This window comes from Panthera leo, chromosome B3 (assembly GCF_018350215.1).
Source record: "Panthera leo isolate Ple1 chromosome B3, P.leo_Ple1_pat1.1, whole genome shotgun sequence".
Classification (NCBI taxonomy): Eukaryota; Metazoa; Chordata; class Mammalia; order Carnivora; family Felidae; genus Panthera; species Panthera leo.
The window spans coordinates 47,513,642-47,527,869 of record NC_056684.1 but is presented as its reverse complement, the minus strand read 5'-3'; the positions used below and the strand labels follow the sequence as shown (position 1 = coordinate 47,527,869).

Here is a 14,228-nt window from a genome sequence, read left to right as displayed (position 1 = left end):
TAATTGCATAAAAATGCTGGTGCAGTGAAATTAGAAATTCAACAGATGGTCCTAAAACAAAATATTTCTGCAGCATATGAGAACAATTGTTCCCTAACTCCTTTCAAATGGAAGTGCAGATAATTGAGTGCAATCTAAATCATCCAATCCAAGTCAATCAATTCATCTTATCAAATCACCCGGGGGAATGAACTCAAGACAAGGAAACTTTCACTGAAAATATAATTTCTCATTTAATTAATAAACAATTACTGAGGGATTACTGGGGTTAGAGAGAAGATACAGGTATTAATAAGAAAAGGGAAAGATAGCCTTTACCCCTGAAGCATCCCTAGTTGAGAGAAACCAGGCATGTGCACCTAAGAACTTGAGAATTTTGACTATGTAGTCTCCTGATTTTTCATAAATGCTAAAATAAACAGTAAATTTATCATATTAGACTGAATTTGCTGAAGATACCAATGACTTATAAGAAAAGATTTATAAGATCTGACATGTGGTAAAAGCTGAACTTGGTGTCACCTCTTTCTGGACTTTTCCCCAGCAGTAACACTTACTTTTAGCAACCATTTTACAACAGTTAAGTAGTATACACTTGATTCCTTTTAGCACTGCTCTACCTTGCTAAGTACATTTCTCCAGTGGTCTTTATCTATTCAAAATAAATACAATCTGGCAATCCATTTCATGTTCACCTTTATTATTCTGAGGCATCAAAGACCTCATAGAACCACCATTCTAAAGCACCATTTCTCCAACTTTAGTGTGCACCAGAGTCACAGAGATGACTTGTTAAAAATAGTTTGCTAGCCTCACCCACAGAGTTTCTAAGGATGGAGCCCAAGAATTTTTATTTTGAATTAGCTGCCTGGTGAAACTGATGCTACTGGTCCAGAGACCCCACTTTGTTATTGTTTTTTAAAACTTCCTCCCCCCCCCACCCCCGCTCTCTCTCTCTCTTTTTAAAAGTAATCTTTACATCCAACACAGGGCTCAAACTCACCATCCTGAAATCAAGGGTCAGATGTTCTGTGGACTGAGCCAGCCCGTGCCTCCAAGGACCATGCTTTAAGAAACACTCTTCTAAGTGATATCTATCTGATTATTCTCAAAAGTAAGAGAGCTGAGGTCAAAAGAGGAGTTGAGGAAGCCAAAAAAGAATTTTCTTACTCCCATGAAGATCTCAGGCCTGGCTCTACATGTTTATATACTTAAGGCCAATGTCTTCCTTTCTGGAGGGTTCCTGTACTGAGTGTCTTTTTAAAATAGGTAGCTCCTAATACACATGTGCTCATAATAGCATAATGGAAGTCATCTTACATATTTAGACAGATGTTCAGGCTACAGTCATAGATTAATGATTTCTTATTTGCAAAAGAGATAACTACATAAAAAACAAAGAGCAGAGGACCCTTACTATGTTATATCACATGTAATAAGTGACTCCTTGCTCCAATAAAGTAAAACTTCTACATACTAAAAACCTAAGTACTAGAGGGCTGGTATATGATCATAATAGGGAAGGGATGACTCTTCTTAAAATAGTTATTGAGAGTGTTATCAGCTCCAAACACCAGGTTGTCTCTCAGGTGATGAAAAATGAGGTTGTCACTGATAGTAACAAGAATCTCATAAAATCTTAACCTCTAAACTTATATTTCTCCTGATTATCCTCATTTTCTTTCATCTCCTACTTTTCTTTCTTGATTATTGAGCACTAGTTCTTTAACACAGTGAGTTGAATAAGAGGATTAAGTAATTTAGTATAGATATCAGTTCAGAACATTGCATTCAATAAGTGATTGGGGACAATTGTATAGCAAACTGGACAAAAGAAGCTGAACCCCTACCACACTCCTCACACCAAAATAAATTCCAGGTAGGTTGAAGACTTAAACATACAAAAAAGTCAAACTACTAGTTATAGAAGAAATTATGAGTAAATTTTATTTGTTTTTACAATATCAAAGGGAAATAGACCTTCCTATGACATACAACTCAAACGCCCATATAGGATGAATACTTTGGACTACATAAAACATTTTTTAAAATTTGCATATAAAAATAAAGACAAATTACAAGTGAAAATATCTGCAACTAGTATCACAGAAGGATGAGTAGGTCTGACATTGTGTTAAGAGCTGCACAAATCAATTAGGAAAGACCAACATCCAAATGACAAAATGGGTGAACCAAAGTTTCCAGCAGGTGCCTGGGTCACAAGTCTATATCCTGGCTGCAGAAGGGTCTTGGGAATTTTTGCTTCTGACTTTTACGTGTTAGGGATACAAAAGTCATATTGTTGAAATGTTCTTCAATATAGAAAGGCTGTTTAAAAGATGGTGGACATTCATGGCTGTGACAAATGTCCACCTCCATTCTTGTGCAAGTTTTATTGTCATAGTGGTCAGTAGGAAAATATGGATTTAAAATTTATTTTAAATTTTCAAATTTAATTTTCATTTTCCATTTACTTGGAAATTCAGCTCTGTCATTAATTTACTCTTTCAGTTTTTTATAAACCCAACAAATATTTATTAAGCACATCCTATGTACCTGGCAGTGTCTTCTGGATACGTGAAATACACTAATGAACAAAACAGAAAAAAAAATTCTGCCCCCACAGAGCTTACATTCTAGTGGGATGTCTTCAGTACCTGTTGGTAGTACACATCAAGTTTTCAAACTTTTATTCCAAACAAAGACAGGTTAAGTGGATAGAACAGAATAAGTAATCTGTTGTTTATTAGCTTTTCCAAGATAGTTCTATTATTTGGTCTAGTTTCTAGACACCTGCCTCTTCAAATACATGGCAAAGATACATTCCAGAAAAGGTATTTGCTGTTTGGGATGCTTCCCTCATTGCAGTGAATAAATGAGATCTGACTGTAAGAGATATGTGTATTGAATTTCACTATATTCAAAAGAGAACACAACAATTAAATAAGAAGATTCTCTGTTTGCCAAAGTTCAGAGGACACTAGTATTTTCAAAATGCTTTAGAGATGCTGAGCAAATAGCAAACACCATATGTGTATTTGCAGGTGATGCCATTGTGTGTTCTATGGACCTCGTTAGGCATATCTTTTTTCCCTAACTCACATTGACCCAAACTAGAGAAAAGCAATATTTGGGTTAAAAATGATACATAAAGTTATTTTTAAGACAGTCCCAGGGGGCGCCTGGCTGACTCAGTTGGTGGAGCATGCAATTCTTGATCTCGGGGTTGTAAGTTTGAGCCCCATGTTAGATGTAGGGATTACTTAAAGAGAAAAAATCTTTTACAAGAAAATATACTTCCAAATCATTAATTTATTTAGCAATTTTTTTTCCTTTGGAGTATTTGAAGGTCTTGCTCCATTGCCTTCTAGCTTCTAGTATTATTGTTGAACAGTGGACACTGCCATTTTGAGTGTTAGTCTTTGGTGTTTGTCCTGTTTTATATCCTCTCTGAAAGCTTGAAGGTCTTCTCTTTGTCTGCTGTGTGCTCAAATTTCCTGATCTCAGGCTTTCGTATAGATCTATTTTTATCCATTGTGGTAGGCTCTTGGTGAACTCATTTAATTTGGTAACTCATGTACTTCAGTTCTGGAAATTTTTCTTAGATTGTTTCATAGATGATGATACCCATATCCCCCCCCCACCCCCCCCCCCCACTCCGGAACGCCCTCTCTCTTTTTGGAGCCTTTATTATTTGGATTTTGAATTTCCAGAACCAGTCCTTTCTTTTTGGTTCTGCTTACTAGGAAATTTTCTCAACTTTTTGTTCCAATTCCACTATTAAGTTTATGCTCTCCTGTTTTCAATTCTAAATGTCTAACTGCCTCACATGATAGTAAATGTCTAAGTGTCTCACATGATAGTGACTTCCCTCAAGTGTCTGATAATCCTTGGTTGTCCACTCATATTTAAGAACAGGGCAACAAACTGCTGACAGGAAATTCTGAGTATGGGTGGGGATTTGTCAGTTGTAAACTTACCTTAATTTGTTTGGGCTTATCATTGGGGAACTTCCCACATCAGTATCTTCAGGTCTTTCCTTTTGGGTTGATCAGATTCCATAGAGAAGGATCCTCTAATCTCTTCCTTGAAAGTTGAAAGCCTGGCTGCCCTGAATCTGGGAGCCAAGTTGGTAAAGATATCTGGAGGCCTCAGCATCCAATACACAAATGTTCACTTAATCCCCTTGCCCCTGAAAGACTTCCTGCTTCATCATCTGCAGGGAATAAGTTTGCAGTATTTTGTTTCGGTAGAGGAGAAGCATTTATTTGCCTGATTGCATGGAATTGGGAAGGGATTCTGGGGATCTGATTGTCTCTTAAACAGATTGGCAACCAATCCTCCTTATAGTATTACCCTCTTTCCTCATTTCACTTCAAGAGGAGCCTGGAACTGGTTGGTTATGAGTCTTTTGGTAACACTTCAGTGTATATAGGTTTGATTATTGATTTACCTCATTGTCCCCTTAAGATTCAGTTTTGATAGTCTACTACATCTTTTAGCACTCTTCTGCTTTTCCAGCTAAAAGGCTTCTCAAATTTTGTTGCCATTGTCTCTTTTTGGCTTCTCATGATGTTAATCTGACATGACATGATGTACTGGATTTATGTTAACATAGGGGAGGAAAAGTGGGAGGAAAGATAGATGAAGAATCCATAATTATTAAAAATGGGTGATTAAGTAAGTATATGGAGGTTGTTAATACTACCCTGTTTACCTTTTTTTAAAATAGGTTTGAAAATTTCTAAAATAAAAATATTTTTTAAATCCCTGTACTGATTTCTTAGTGTGATATTAGGAAGGAGCAAAATTCAGAACACATGTTAAATTACCACCTCTACCTAGAGGGAGAGAACCATTCGTTTTTCAATACATATTTATTGAGCATCCACTATGCACTAGGCATTGTGCCAAGATACAAACATAGGACTATGGAAGAGAGATTATTTGTTTTACTTGATTTACTATACTGACTTTTTAAAAATTAAAATCTATGGCTATTTAGGTTTGATATTTTAGAGTGTTTGACATGTTTCTTTTTTCCTTTTCTGACTCTGAATTTCTCTTGATTTTGGTATAAATGCATGCTTTTGTTAAATATGAAAGAGAAAATCCTAAAGGGGAAAAAGATATTGAATATAAGATGGACAATTAAGGGATGTCTCAAGTATGAAAATAGCATTAACACAAGCCATTTAATGGCTTAAATAATAAATTACACTAGCAGGGGATACAGAACTCTTTTTTACCTATGAACAGAGAGAAAAGACAAAATCTGTATTAGGAAATCCCACAAGGGATTCTTGTTAGAGTGAGAATGAAGAGAGTGGACCTTTGATGACTAGTAGAATCTGGCTTTTGGTAGGGTGGAAAATCTTGGCTTTTAGTTAACCAGTGATGGAAATGCCATGAACTTCAGGTAATACTTACAAAGTTAATTGTAACATAAAATTGTTCCCTTTGGTCCCAAGGGGATAGCTATGGAAAAGAAAGCAAGAACTAGCTGCTCTCCTATGGAGAAGGGAGCTACAAGGGAGTCCATTACCCATGAATCTTGGTTCTAGATGGATAGCCCTAGGAGGCCACTCACTCCATCTAGATAGCAACTGGCTACTTGACTTAGTTAGCTTTATTCTCTTACCTCTTCTTCCTCCTCCTTCTATGAACTTTCTAGAATATTTCCTTGTAAACAAGAGGCGAAGTGCAAATCAGTCTCCCAGGGAAGCAAAGCCCATTGCTTCAGTTGCTATTCCTTTTGACTACTAAAGGTTTCTCTGGGCAACTCAGGTCTCCCTTATAAAATTGGGTGTGTGTGTGTGTGTGTGTGTGTGTGTGTGTGTGTGTGTGTGATTGTGTGTATGAGTGTGTGTGTGTGTGTGTGTGTGTGTGTGTTAGAGTGTAGAGTGGGGGCTCTAAAAAAGTGGGAACTGAAACTATGTAGACAGAATTCTTGTGTCTGTCCAGTGGCAGGTTAAGGTGAATAGTGAAATAAAATACATCAGATTGTAACCTTCTTGAGGCAGGTTGGGTTTGAGACTCTCTGTTCCTCACAGCCATCAGCACCAGCCTTGCATGTAATAAATGGTCATTAAATATATTTGAATATTGGTTAATTTATATTATAGATATAGTATAGTACTTTCAATTATCATTGAATTTGTATTACTAGTTGTTTTTCCTTGAGCTATTCAATAAAGCCCTCTGGCTCTATCTAACAGGGTCAGCAAAGGCCCAGAAATTAGTTAGAAGTGACACAAAACTGTGGTTTTTATACTCTTTTTGTCTTCCATATTTATTAGGAGTATTACAGGAAATCCACTGGTGGGAATAATATTCTGGCATTAAAAATGATACATGCAAAGACTACCTAACAGTATGAAAAATAAATTCAGGTTATAATGTCAAATGATTGATAGATTTAATTCCAGTCTCCCTTTTTTGAGTGTCTACTATGTACTTAGTGCCATGTTAGGTACATGGTACAGAGAAGCATGGCAATCATAGTGCTCAGGGAGTATATAATATAGTATGGAAAATAAAGTATAAATATAATCATATAAATCATATAAGTATGATCCATAATAGATATAAAAAACATCACCAGTCAGTCCTTCAAAAGAGGAAGGGAGCCCCCATGACTGAGGGTTTGGGGAGATAGCTATTTCTTCCTCTCAATTAGTTATAGAAGAAAGACGAGAAGAAACTAGCTCTCTGTTTTTATTTTTTGAAACAGCATAAATCCTTCAGATGGGATTACATTCTCCTTTCCCCAATATTTCTCTTCAGTTTTGCCCCTGAGTGATAGAATCTTACCCATGGAATGGGGCCTTAAAAGTTCTAGACAGACGTTCCATTTTATGTTGAGGTCTTTGCCACGAAAAAATAGCCATCCGGCCTATATTACTTAGAACACACTAGATTACAAACAGCAGAAAACTCTAATCCTGTTGTTTTCATCAATGATCATAGACCTGGGTTCAGAAGCCATTTGATGCAAAGCTCAAAAACATCATCAAAGATCATATCAATTTGCTTTCTCCATGCCTGCTTTATTTTAACCTAGCCAGACCTTGTGGTTGGAAAATGGCTGCCCATAGTCCAGGGGCTCCTTAAATTTTTTTTTTTCATACAACATGTTGGTGATATACCTTCAATTTTTGTTGTTATGCCCTCTGATTTTTGGAGTACATGCAAAAAGAGGAGGTTGACGCTGAAGTTCTCTTGAAATATGAAACAAAAACTTCCCTGAAAGTCCACAGCAAATTGCTCCTCTCGTCCCAAATTGTGTCATGCCCATTGCCAACCAGTAAACTAGTAACTGTGGTAGGGATGGGATTATGCTGCTTTATTTAGGTTGGAATTAATTCTAATTTGCTTATATTGGAACCACATGCTCCAGTATGCAGTCAAGGCTCGGATATGACGGCTAAGAACATGGGGTGTTAACCTAGATAACTGAGAGTGGATAACGAAGAAGCTACCACAGGATTTGGTACAAGGTCTGGAGCGTGGCCGTTGACAACGTCATGGAAACCCCTAGCCCCAAGCCACAAATGCCTTCTCTCTCTGGACAGCTTGGGTTGTAATAAAGTATAGCAATTGCATATTTGCAGCTGAATCTACCTCCTTCTTTCCATGCAAATCTGGGCTCCAATGACTCCTTCATGTCGTTGCCCTCAAGCCTTTGGCCGCTTCCTTCAATTTGTTAACGTTGGGTGTGTCTTCTTTCTTCTGTGTTTGTTCTGCCTGGCCCTTACTGCACTCACTGAACCAAGAGAGTTAAACACTGGCTGCCATTGGAAAAAAACCTTACTTCCATTTCCAAACTGAAAGGAATTGAGGTCTATTTTGTCTTCTTTTTATTGTTTGGGGCTTCTTCAGGCCAAGTTCAGAACTTGCGCCAAAATAGTGGCTTTGCGATCAAACCTCCTTGGGCCATCTCTGCAAGATGAAGGCACTGGCTTGATCCATTTCCAAGAACTCTTCCCCGCTGTCCAATTCGGTGGCCCCCAACCAGGATTCGCGTGGGAAGAGGTGATTGTAGACTTGAGGGCTTGTGTAGTGGAGTGTTTGGGTACCTGAAGCCCACGCTGCTTTGTGTGGTTTGAGGGAGCTTTTGCCCCTTTTCTGTCATTCTGCTCAGCAACGAATTCGACCAGCGGCACCTACTCCGAGCGCGGACCGAAGTGGCTCAGTCTCCCTTCATCACGCACGAATTTTCCGCGCCGAGCGCTGCGCAGCCGCCAGGGCTGCAACGACCGAGCCAGGCCGAGTGCGGCGTCCGGCGTCCAACGCGGCTTGCTTGGGAACAGGAGCCTCCAGGGCTCTGCGGCCTCGGGCTGGGTGGCCTGGGCAACGGATCCAGATGCGCCCGCAGCTGCGTCTCCTCCGCGCCGCTCTGCCGCCCGAGGCAGAAGCGGGACAAACCAGAGGAGGCGCCGCGGTGCCTGTCGCCCTGCTCCCGGGGGCACCGACGAGGCGCCCTCCGCGGGCGGCCCGGCCCTGCTTCGCGGGGTGCCTGCGCGCGTCTCCCGCCCCTCTCCGGCGGCCCCCACTCCGTCCCGCCTCACCCCACCGCGGGCTTTGTCCACCGGCCGCGCGGCGGCCCCTCCCCGTTCCCGCCGGCTCCTCCCCACCCCCTCCGCTGGCCCCACTTCCTCGGCGCAGGCGGCTGGAGCGCGCCGGAGACGAAAGGGTTAACCCGGGGCTCTTCCCGGCGCGGAGGGATCCGGAGCCGAGGCGAGCGCGGTGCTGAGGCCGCCTCAGCGAAAAAAATGTCCGCCTGAGGAGACCCACAAGTTCTATTCGGGGGGACCGCCAGCCCGCCCCGGGAGGAAGGGGCGGCCAGGCCCGAGAGCCGCCTCCCCCGCCCGGATCCGAAAGCTCGCGCGGGGCAAAGTGAGCCGAGCCGCCGGGAGGTACAAGGGGAAGCCCGAGCCCGCTCTCCCGGCCAAAGTGAACTTTAATCGGGGTGGTTGGATGCGGAGACGGGGCGGCAGGTAATTGCGGAGAGACGAGCGGGAGGGGTACGCCGTGGCGGGGCTAGGGGCTGAGGGGCGCCGCCACGTCTCTGCCGGAGCGGAGGCGCCCCCGGCCCGCGCCCCAACTCCTCTCCCCTTTGTACAGAGGCGAGCCTGGGGTTCCCTCCAACTTGGGGAGCGGAGTGGGGACGGAGGCGAGAGTCGCGGACGGCCAGGCCCGCGGGCGGCGCGCTCGGCCTGCGCGCCCCGTTCGGCACTGGGCTCCAGCTCCGGGGCGCGCGGGAGAGCAGGCTGCTTCGGCCGCCGCGCCGGGCTCATTGTTCGGCAGGTCCGGGGCTGGCCGGCCTCGGGCAGGGTAGCAAAAGTGGGAGGAGGCCGAGCCAGGGGAGGAGGGCGCCGGGTAAGAGCGAGATTAGTTGTCGGGGTTTGTATTTTCTTTTTAAAAACGTCCCTGGGACGCGCGGGGGTTGCTTTTCGACCCCCGGGGCCCGCTGGGGACGTCCGGGCGGCGGCGGCGGCAGACGCGGGCCTGCGAGCGGCGCGTTCCCTGCAACTTGTCAGTTCTATTGTTGCCGAGCCAGTGAGTCACTTCGCATCTCCCCTCGTCGCCACTCCGCTCACTGGACGCCTAGTCGCCCCTCACCCCGCCCCCCGAGACCCCCGCCTGGCCGGGCGCAGCGCCGAGCACCCGGCTGGCCGCGCGGGGTGGGGGCGCCGGGGAGGGGGCACCGGGGAGGGGGCAGGGTTGGGCTCGGAAACTTGCAGGAGAGGCGGCGAGTTGCGGGAGCCGCCGCGACGCTCCCGGGCCGCGCGGAGGAACGCGTGGATTCACCGACCCGGCGCGGTGCTGGGCTCTCCTGCCCCCTGCCCGCGCGGCGGTGGGAACGAGTTGAGTGCTGGAAATCAGCCCAGAGCTCTCGGTCCTGCCCTACGCCCCTCTTCTTCCCCTCACACACTTTGGGCCGTGGTGGTCTCTCTGAGCCTGTTTCCTCTGCCTTAGGACCTGCTAGAAGTGACCGAAGATGAATCCCCAGCAGCAGCGCATGGCCGCTATAGGGACCGATAAGGAGCTGAGCGACCTGCTGGACTTCAGTGCGGTATGAGAGCTTTCCGCGGCATCTTGGGGTTCTGCTGAGGTTTACGAAAGAAAGAAAAAAAGAAAAAGAAAGAAAGAGAAAAAGAAAGAGAGGAAAAAAGGCGGGATGGTGGTGGTGGTGTGGGAAGCGACGTGGAGACTAGGCAGCGTGAACTCCATCTGCTTTGAGCAGTAGTTCTCAGGGCTGGAGTCCAGCTCCCCCAAGTTGGACACCTGAACTTTGATGTAATGTCTAGACTTGCAGATTTAAAACTTTAATGCCAGAGGGGTCATTTGATTGAACCAGTTAAAAGGAGAACAATGTAACCATGAGCTTTGGTTGAGTCACCCTCTGACCCTGATGATTCTTAGGGATTTTGAACTTTGAATGAAAAAAGAAAATTATTTTTTTCTGCACTCTATTTCCCTCCCTGAGATGTGATAGAATTTATGATATCTGAAAGATGTCAGTTATGAGAAAGTAAGATAGAGGCTGGAATTTCCATTCTTTTTGGCTGAACACTTTTAAGTACGTAAATTTATGTGTGTGAATGTGTATATGTATGTATATGTGTACATAAGTAAGGTATATGTATTTTAAAGTTTTTACCATAGGAAATGATTGACAAGAATAGCTTAAACCGAAGAAAGCCTACTGCCTTTATCTCTCATGGGCTGAATTCCTTTATTAACTGTTGTTAGGAGGCAGGACCAACACCTACTTTATAAAACTGGGTTATAATGGATCCTTACTGTATGTAGTAGTTTCTTTGGGTATGATTCTGACTATGTGGTAATGTAAATGTGAGATTTCTGTTAGAAAGTAAAGGTGATGGACATAAATTTGCCATTTAAACTTAATAATTTTAGACTTTCTCATGTAAATGAGTGGGTTTTGAGAACAGAATATAACCAATATTTCTAAGTAGTATTAGGAAATAATATCACTGAGTGTAATTGCCTTTGTGGGTCTGAATGTATATCTCCATTTTATCTTAACTTCCTTCTAAAATACGTAACTGATGGCTCTTGGCGGACTTTTGTTTGCAAGGAGTCTAGAAGAATTTCAGGACTAACAGATACATTTGGGTTATTTTGTAGATGTTTTCTCCACCTGTTAATAGTGGGAAAACCAGACCAACAACACTGGGAAGCAGTCAGTTCAGTGGATCAGGTAAGATGGTATCTAAAATCAGGAACTCTTATTTTGGTGTTTGATACATGTTAGTAGAAAAATATGAAGTATTTTAATATCTTCATGCCATTCTGTTGTGTCCATTTCAAATTAGAAGCAAAAACAAGCCTCAGATGGGCTGTTGACTTTAGGATCCATTGATATTTCTGTAAGAATTTAAATATCGATGTAAAATTCTTCTGTTTTCCATGAATCTTTAAGTTGAATTTGTCTTCTTTGAGTACAGGGAGGGATCATATCCTGCCTCTGTGTTTGGACAAGTACCAGAAAAAAGGCTCTGTGGTCCATGTGTGGTCTATATATAGTTTTTTTTAAATGTTTGTTTACATATGTATATTTTTAAATTTTGCTAAAATTTGAGCCTATTAGCATTATTAAACCTTTGTGTTCTAAAAATTTGGTAAAATATTATTGTATGCATATTGAGTCAAGTAAGAATTAGTAAGACTTATTTTAAAAGGTGGCTATTCCCTTGGAAGTCTGGAGCAAATTAAAAATGGGGACAGTTTTAAAAATGTTCAAGGAACAAATGTTACAAATAAATGAATAGAAAGATTTATTTTCAAATGATATCTGTTAGATGACTGAATTCTACATTCAGATTACATTAGAATAATATTTAGAATAAGTTTAATAAGATTCCTATTCCTACATTAGCGCTGTGGTCTTTAAATTTACTTTATATTTATAACTATTCTCCATTATTAACATTTATCTCATATTTCTTAAGTATGCATTTGTTTTTTCCCCTAACTTATTTAAACTCGTGATTTCAAAACTAAACAGTCCAGAAGCAAGGTCCATTCCAGTGTACAAAAGCTATAATTTTCTTTTTAAGTTAAACTTATTCCTTAGTTCTCAAAGACGAAAAAATAACTAATGCCATGGACAGCGTCATCTTAAGAAAACCAGCTGTCAAATCCCTAGACTGAAATTTAGTAACTGCTCTTTGACCGGTGCTTGTATTTTCCCTATTAAAATGATAGTTGATTTCTTAAGATACTGTGAGAGCAAAACACGAGGAAAGAAGGAAATGTCATTACCTAGAACATTTTTACCACTTTATATTTAAAAAGTGTTTCTATTTAAAAATAGTTCACTAACATAATTTATTAACATTTGTATTTCATGATGAAATTGCAGTTCATGGGTAAAATATAGCATGCTGTTTAACACCTCAAATAAATAAAATAAAAACACTTTAGGTTTTAAACATCCTAAAGGCTAATATAAACCTATTCAAAAGGATATGATAAAATATCAGTAGTTAATGTAGAAGAAAGCTATATATTTTCTTTACTACTGTTTTGACTGTATCTCAATTTTTGCAACTAATAATTCATTTTCCAGTACTTTCAGATTTAGTTTGATACATAGTAGATACTTACTATATTTCCTTAAATAAGTAGTGATATTACTGTTTTAGTAGGTTCCAGCTTGAATTATAGAAAATGTATTTAACTGACATTCATTGATAAGAAGGACATGAACTTTAGAAAATTGATATCAGAAATACTTTGGTTTTAGAATAAAGGCAATTATATTTTTTTCACTTTTAAAAATTAATGTATGATTTATGTAGTGTGTGAAATTAGAAAGTATGTGTGAACTTGGTTTGTATTATTATAAGCATGACATTGGAGCATTTGTGAGCCTTCTTTCTGTCGCTTGCATTATACGATGAAAAAATTATTTTTCAGCATTGCAGAAGTAGTCATACAGTATTTGATTCTTTGGAGTGGGAAATTTTTAATTTTAAAACTGTTAGGTTTGTTACTTATCTGTTGAAAGTTTGACCTTAAACACATGTGTTCAGTGGACATGGTAATATTTATTTCAGTGGTTTGTTTTAAATTCCAGGGAAAAAAAGGCATGACCTTTAATAATTAGTGAATAGATTTAAATTTTTGGGAAAGGACAATGGCATGAGTGATTATTTTATATTAGTGTATTGGTAGATAAAGATTTTTTATAGCTATTTTTTCTTGAAGAAATTGGTACAACAATATTATTTTCTTTATATGGTTTATTGCCATCTGAATTATCTTCTGTCCTGATTTCGAAAGATACATGATACGTCCTAATGCCAGTTTATTTGCAGTATAAAAGGAGCTGAAGATCTGATTTTCTTTCTGAAGAACTGACTTAAAGATTAGAGGTTTTTTTGTTTTTTTTTTGTCTTTGGAGTAACATTGTAAAACGCCCGTCTTTTGCCTCATGAAAACTGTAGTTGTGCGGAATAATTTTTTTTCTTATGTTCTTTTTGAGGATGACTTAATTTCACATTGGGCTTTTTTTGAGAAAAAAAATAATACATTTAGAATTTCTTTAGCTGAAAACATATTTTGCAGTGCATATTTTTTTTTAATCTTATTCCTAAAACAAATAACATATAATAGCTGATACTTCTTCAGAAGTGACTGGAAAAAATGCATATGTATTTACTATTACTTACTTGACTGGGGAAATCTGTTACAATGCTATTTCTTTATCAAGGTGTACATTTTCTTGGAATTATGATCATAAGACTGAATTTGCCCCCTTGGTAGGACAGAGTCTGAGATGTTCTTATAAGTGACCTTGAGAGGTATTTCTCTTTGTAGGCGTTAAAAGTGAGGTACTATGTTAGAGGCCAGTGTGTATCAGGGGAAAACTTGATTAAAGGATTGGCAAAATGGAAGGAAGTAGTTCATTCAGGTGTTTAAGTCTGCTTTCCCCTCCCACTTCAGAATTTTGAGTGTGTGATACTGGGTTTAATTTTTAGTAGTTTTTTTTTTTAATGTTTATTTATTTATTTTGGAAGAGAGAGAGAAAGAATGCTTGCATGTGTGCAGGTGCTGCAGAGAGAGAGGGAGAGAGAGAATCCCAAGCAGTCTCAGTTCTGTCATTGCAGAGGCTGACGTGGGGCTCAGTGTCATGAACCATGAAACCATGACCTGAGCCGAAATCAACAGTCGGAAGTTTAACCAACTGATCC

General features: G+C 40.7%; 1 protein-coding gene across 9 annotated transcripts in view; it reads left to right on the top strand.

Moving 5' to 3' along the window:
• Positions 1–8,702: 8,702 nt before the first annotated feature.
• TCF12 (transcription factor 12) overlaps positions 8,703–14,228 on the top strand; it is a 376,270-nt gene continuing 370,744 nt past the window's right edge. For 3 of the 9 annotated variants that reach the window (XM_042941925.1, XM_042941924.1, XM_042941921.1), the window contains exons 1-3: positions 8,704–8,999; positions 9,982–10,078; positions 11,158–11,230. In XM_042941925.1, coding sequence (XP_042797859.1) covers positions 10,004–10,078; positions 11,158–11,230 — 148 coding nt within the window. In that variant the 5' untranslated portion in view covers positions 8,704–8,999; positions 9,982–10,003. Of the gene's footprint in view, positions 9,000–9,696; positions 9,870–9,981; positions 10,079–11,157; positions 11,231–14,228 lie in introns of those variants that run through there. The other 6 variants (XM_042941931.1, XM_042941929.1, XM_042941927.1 and 3 more) reach the window with 4 other exon arrangements.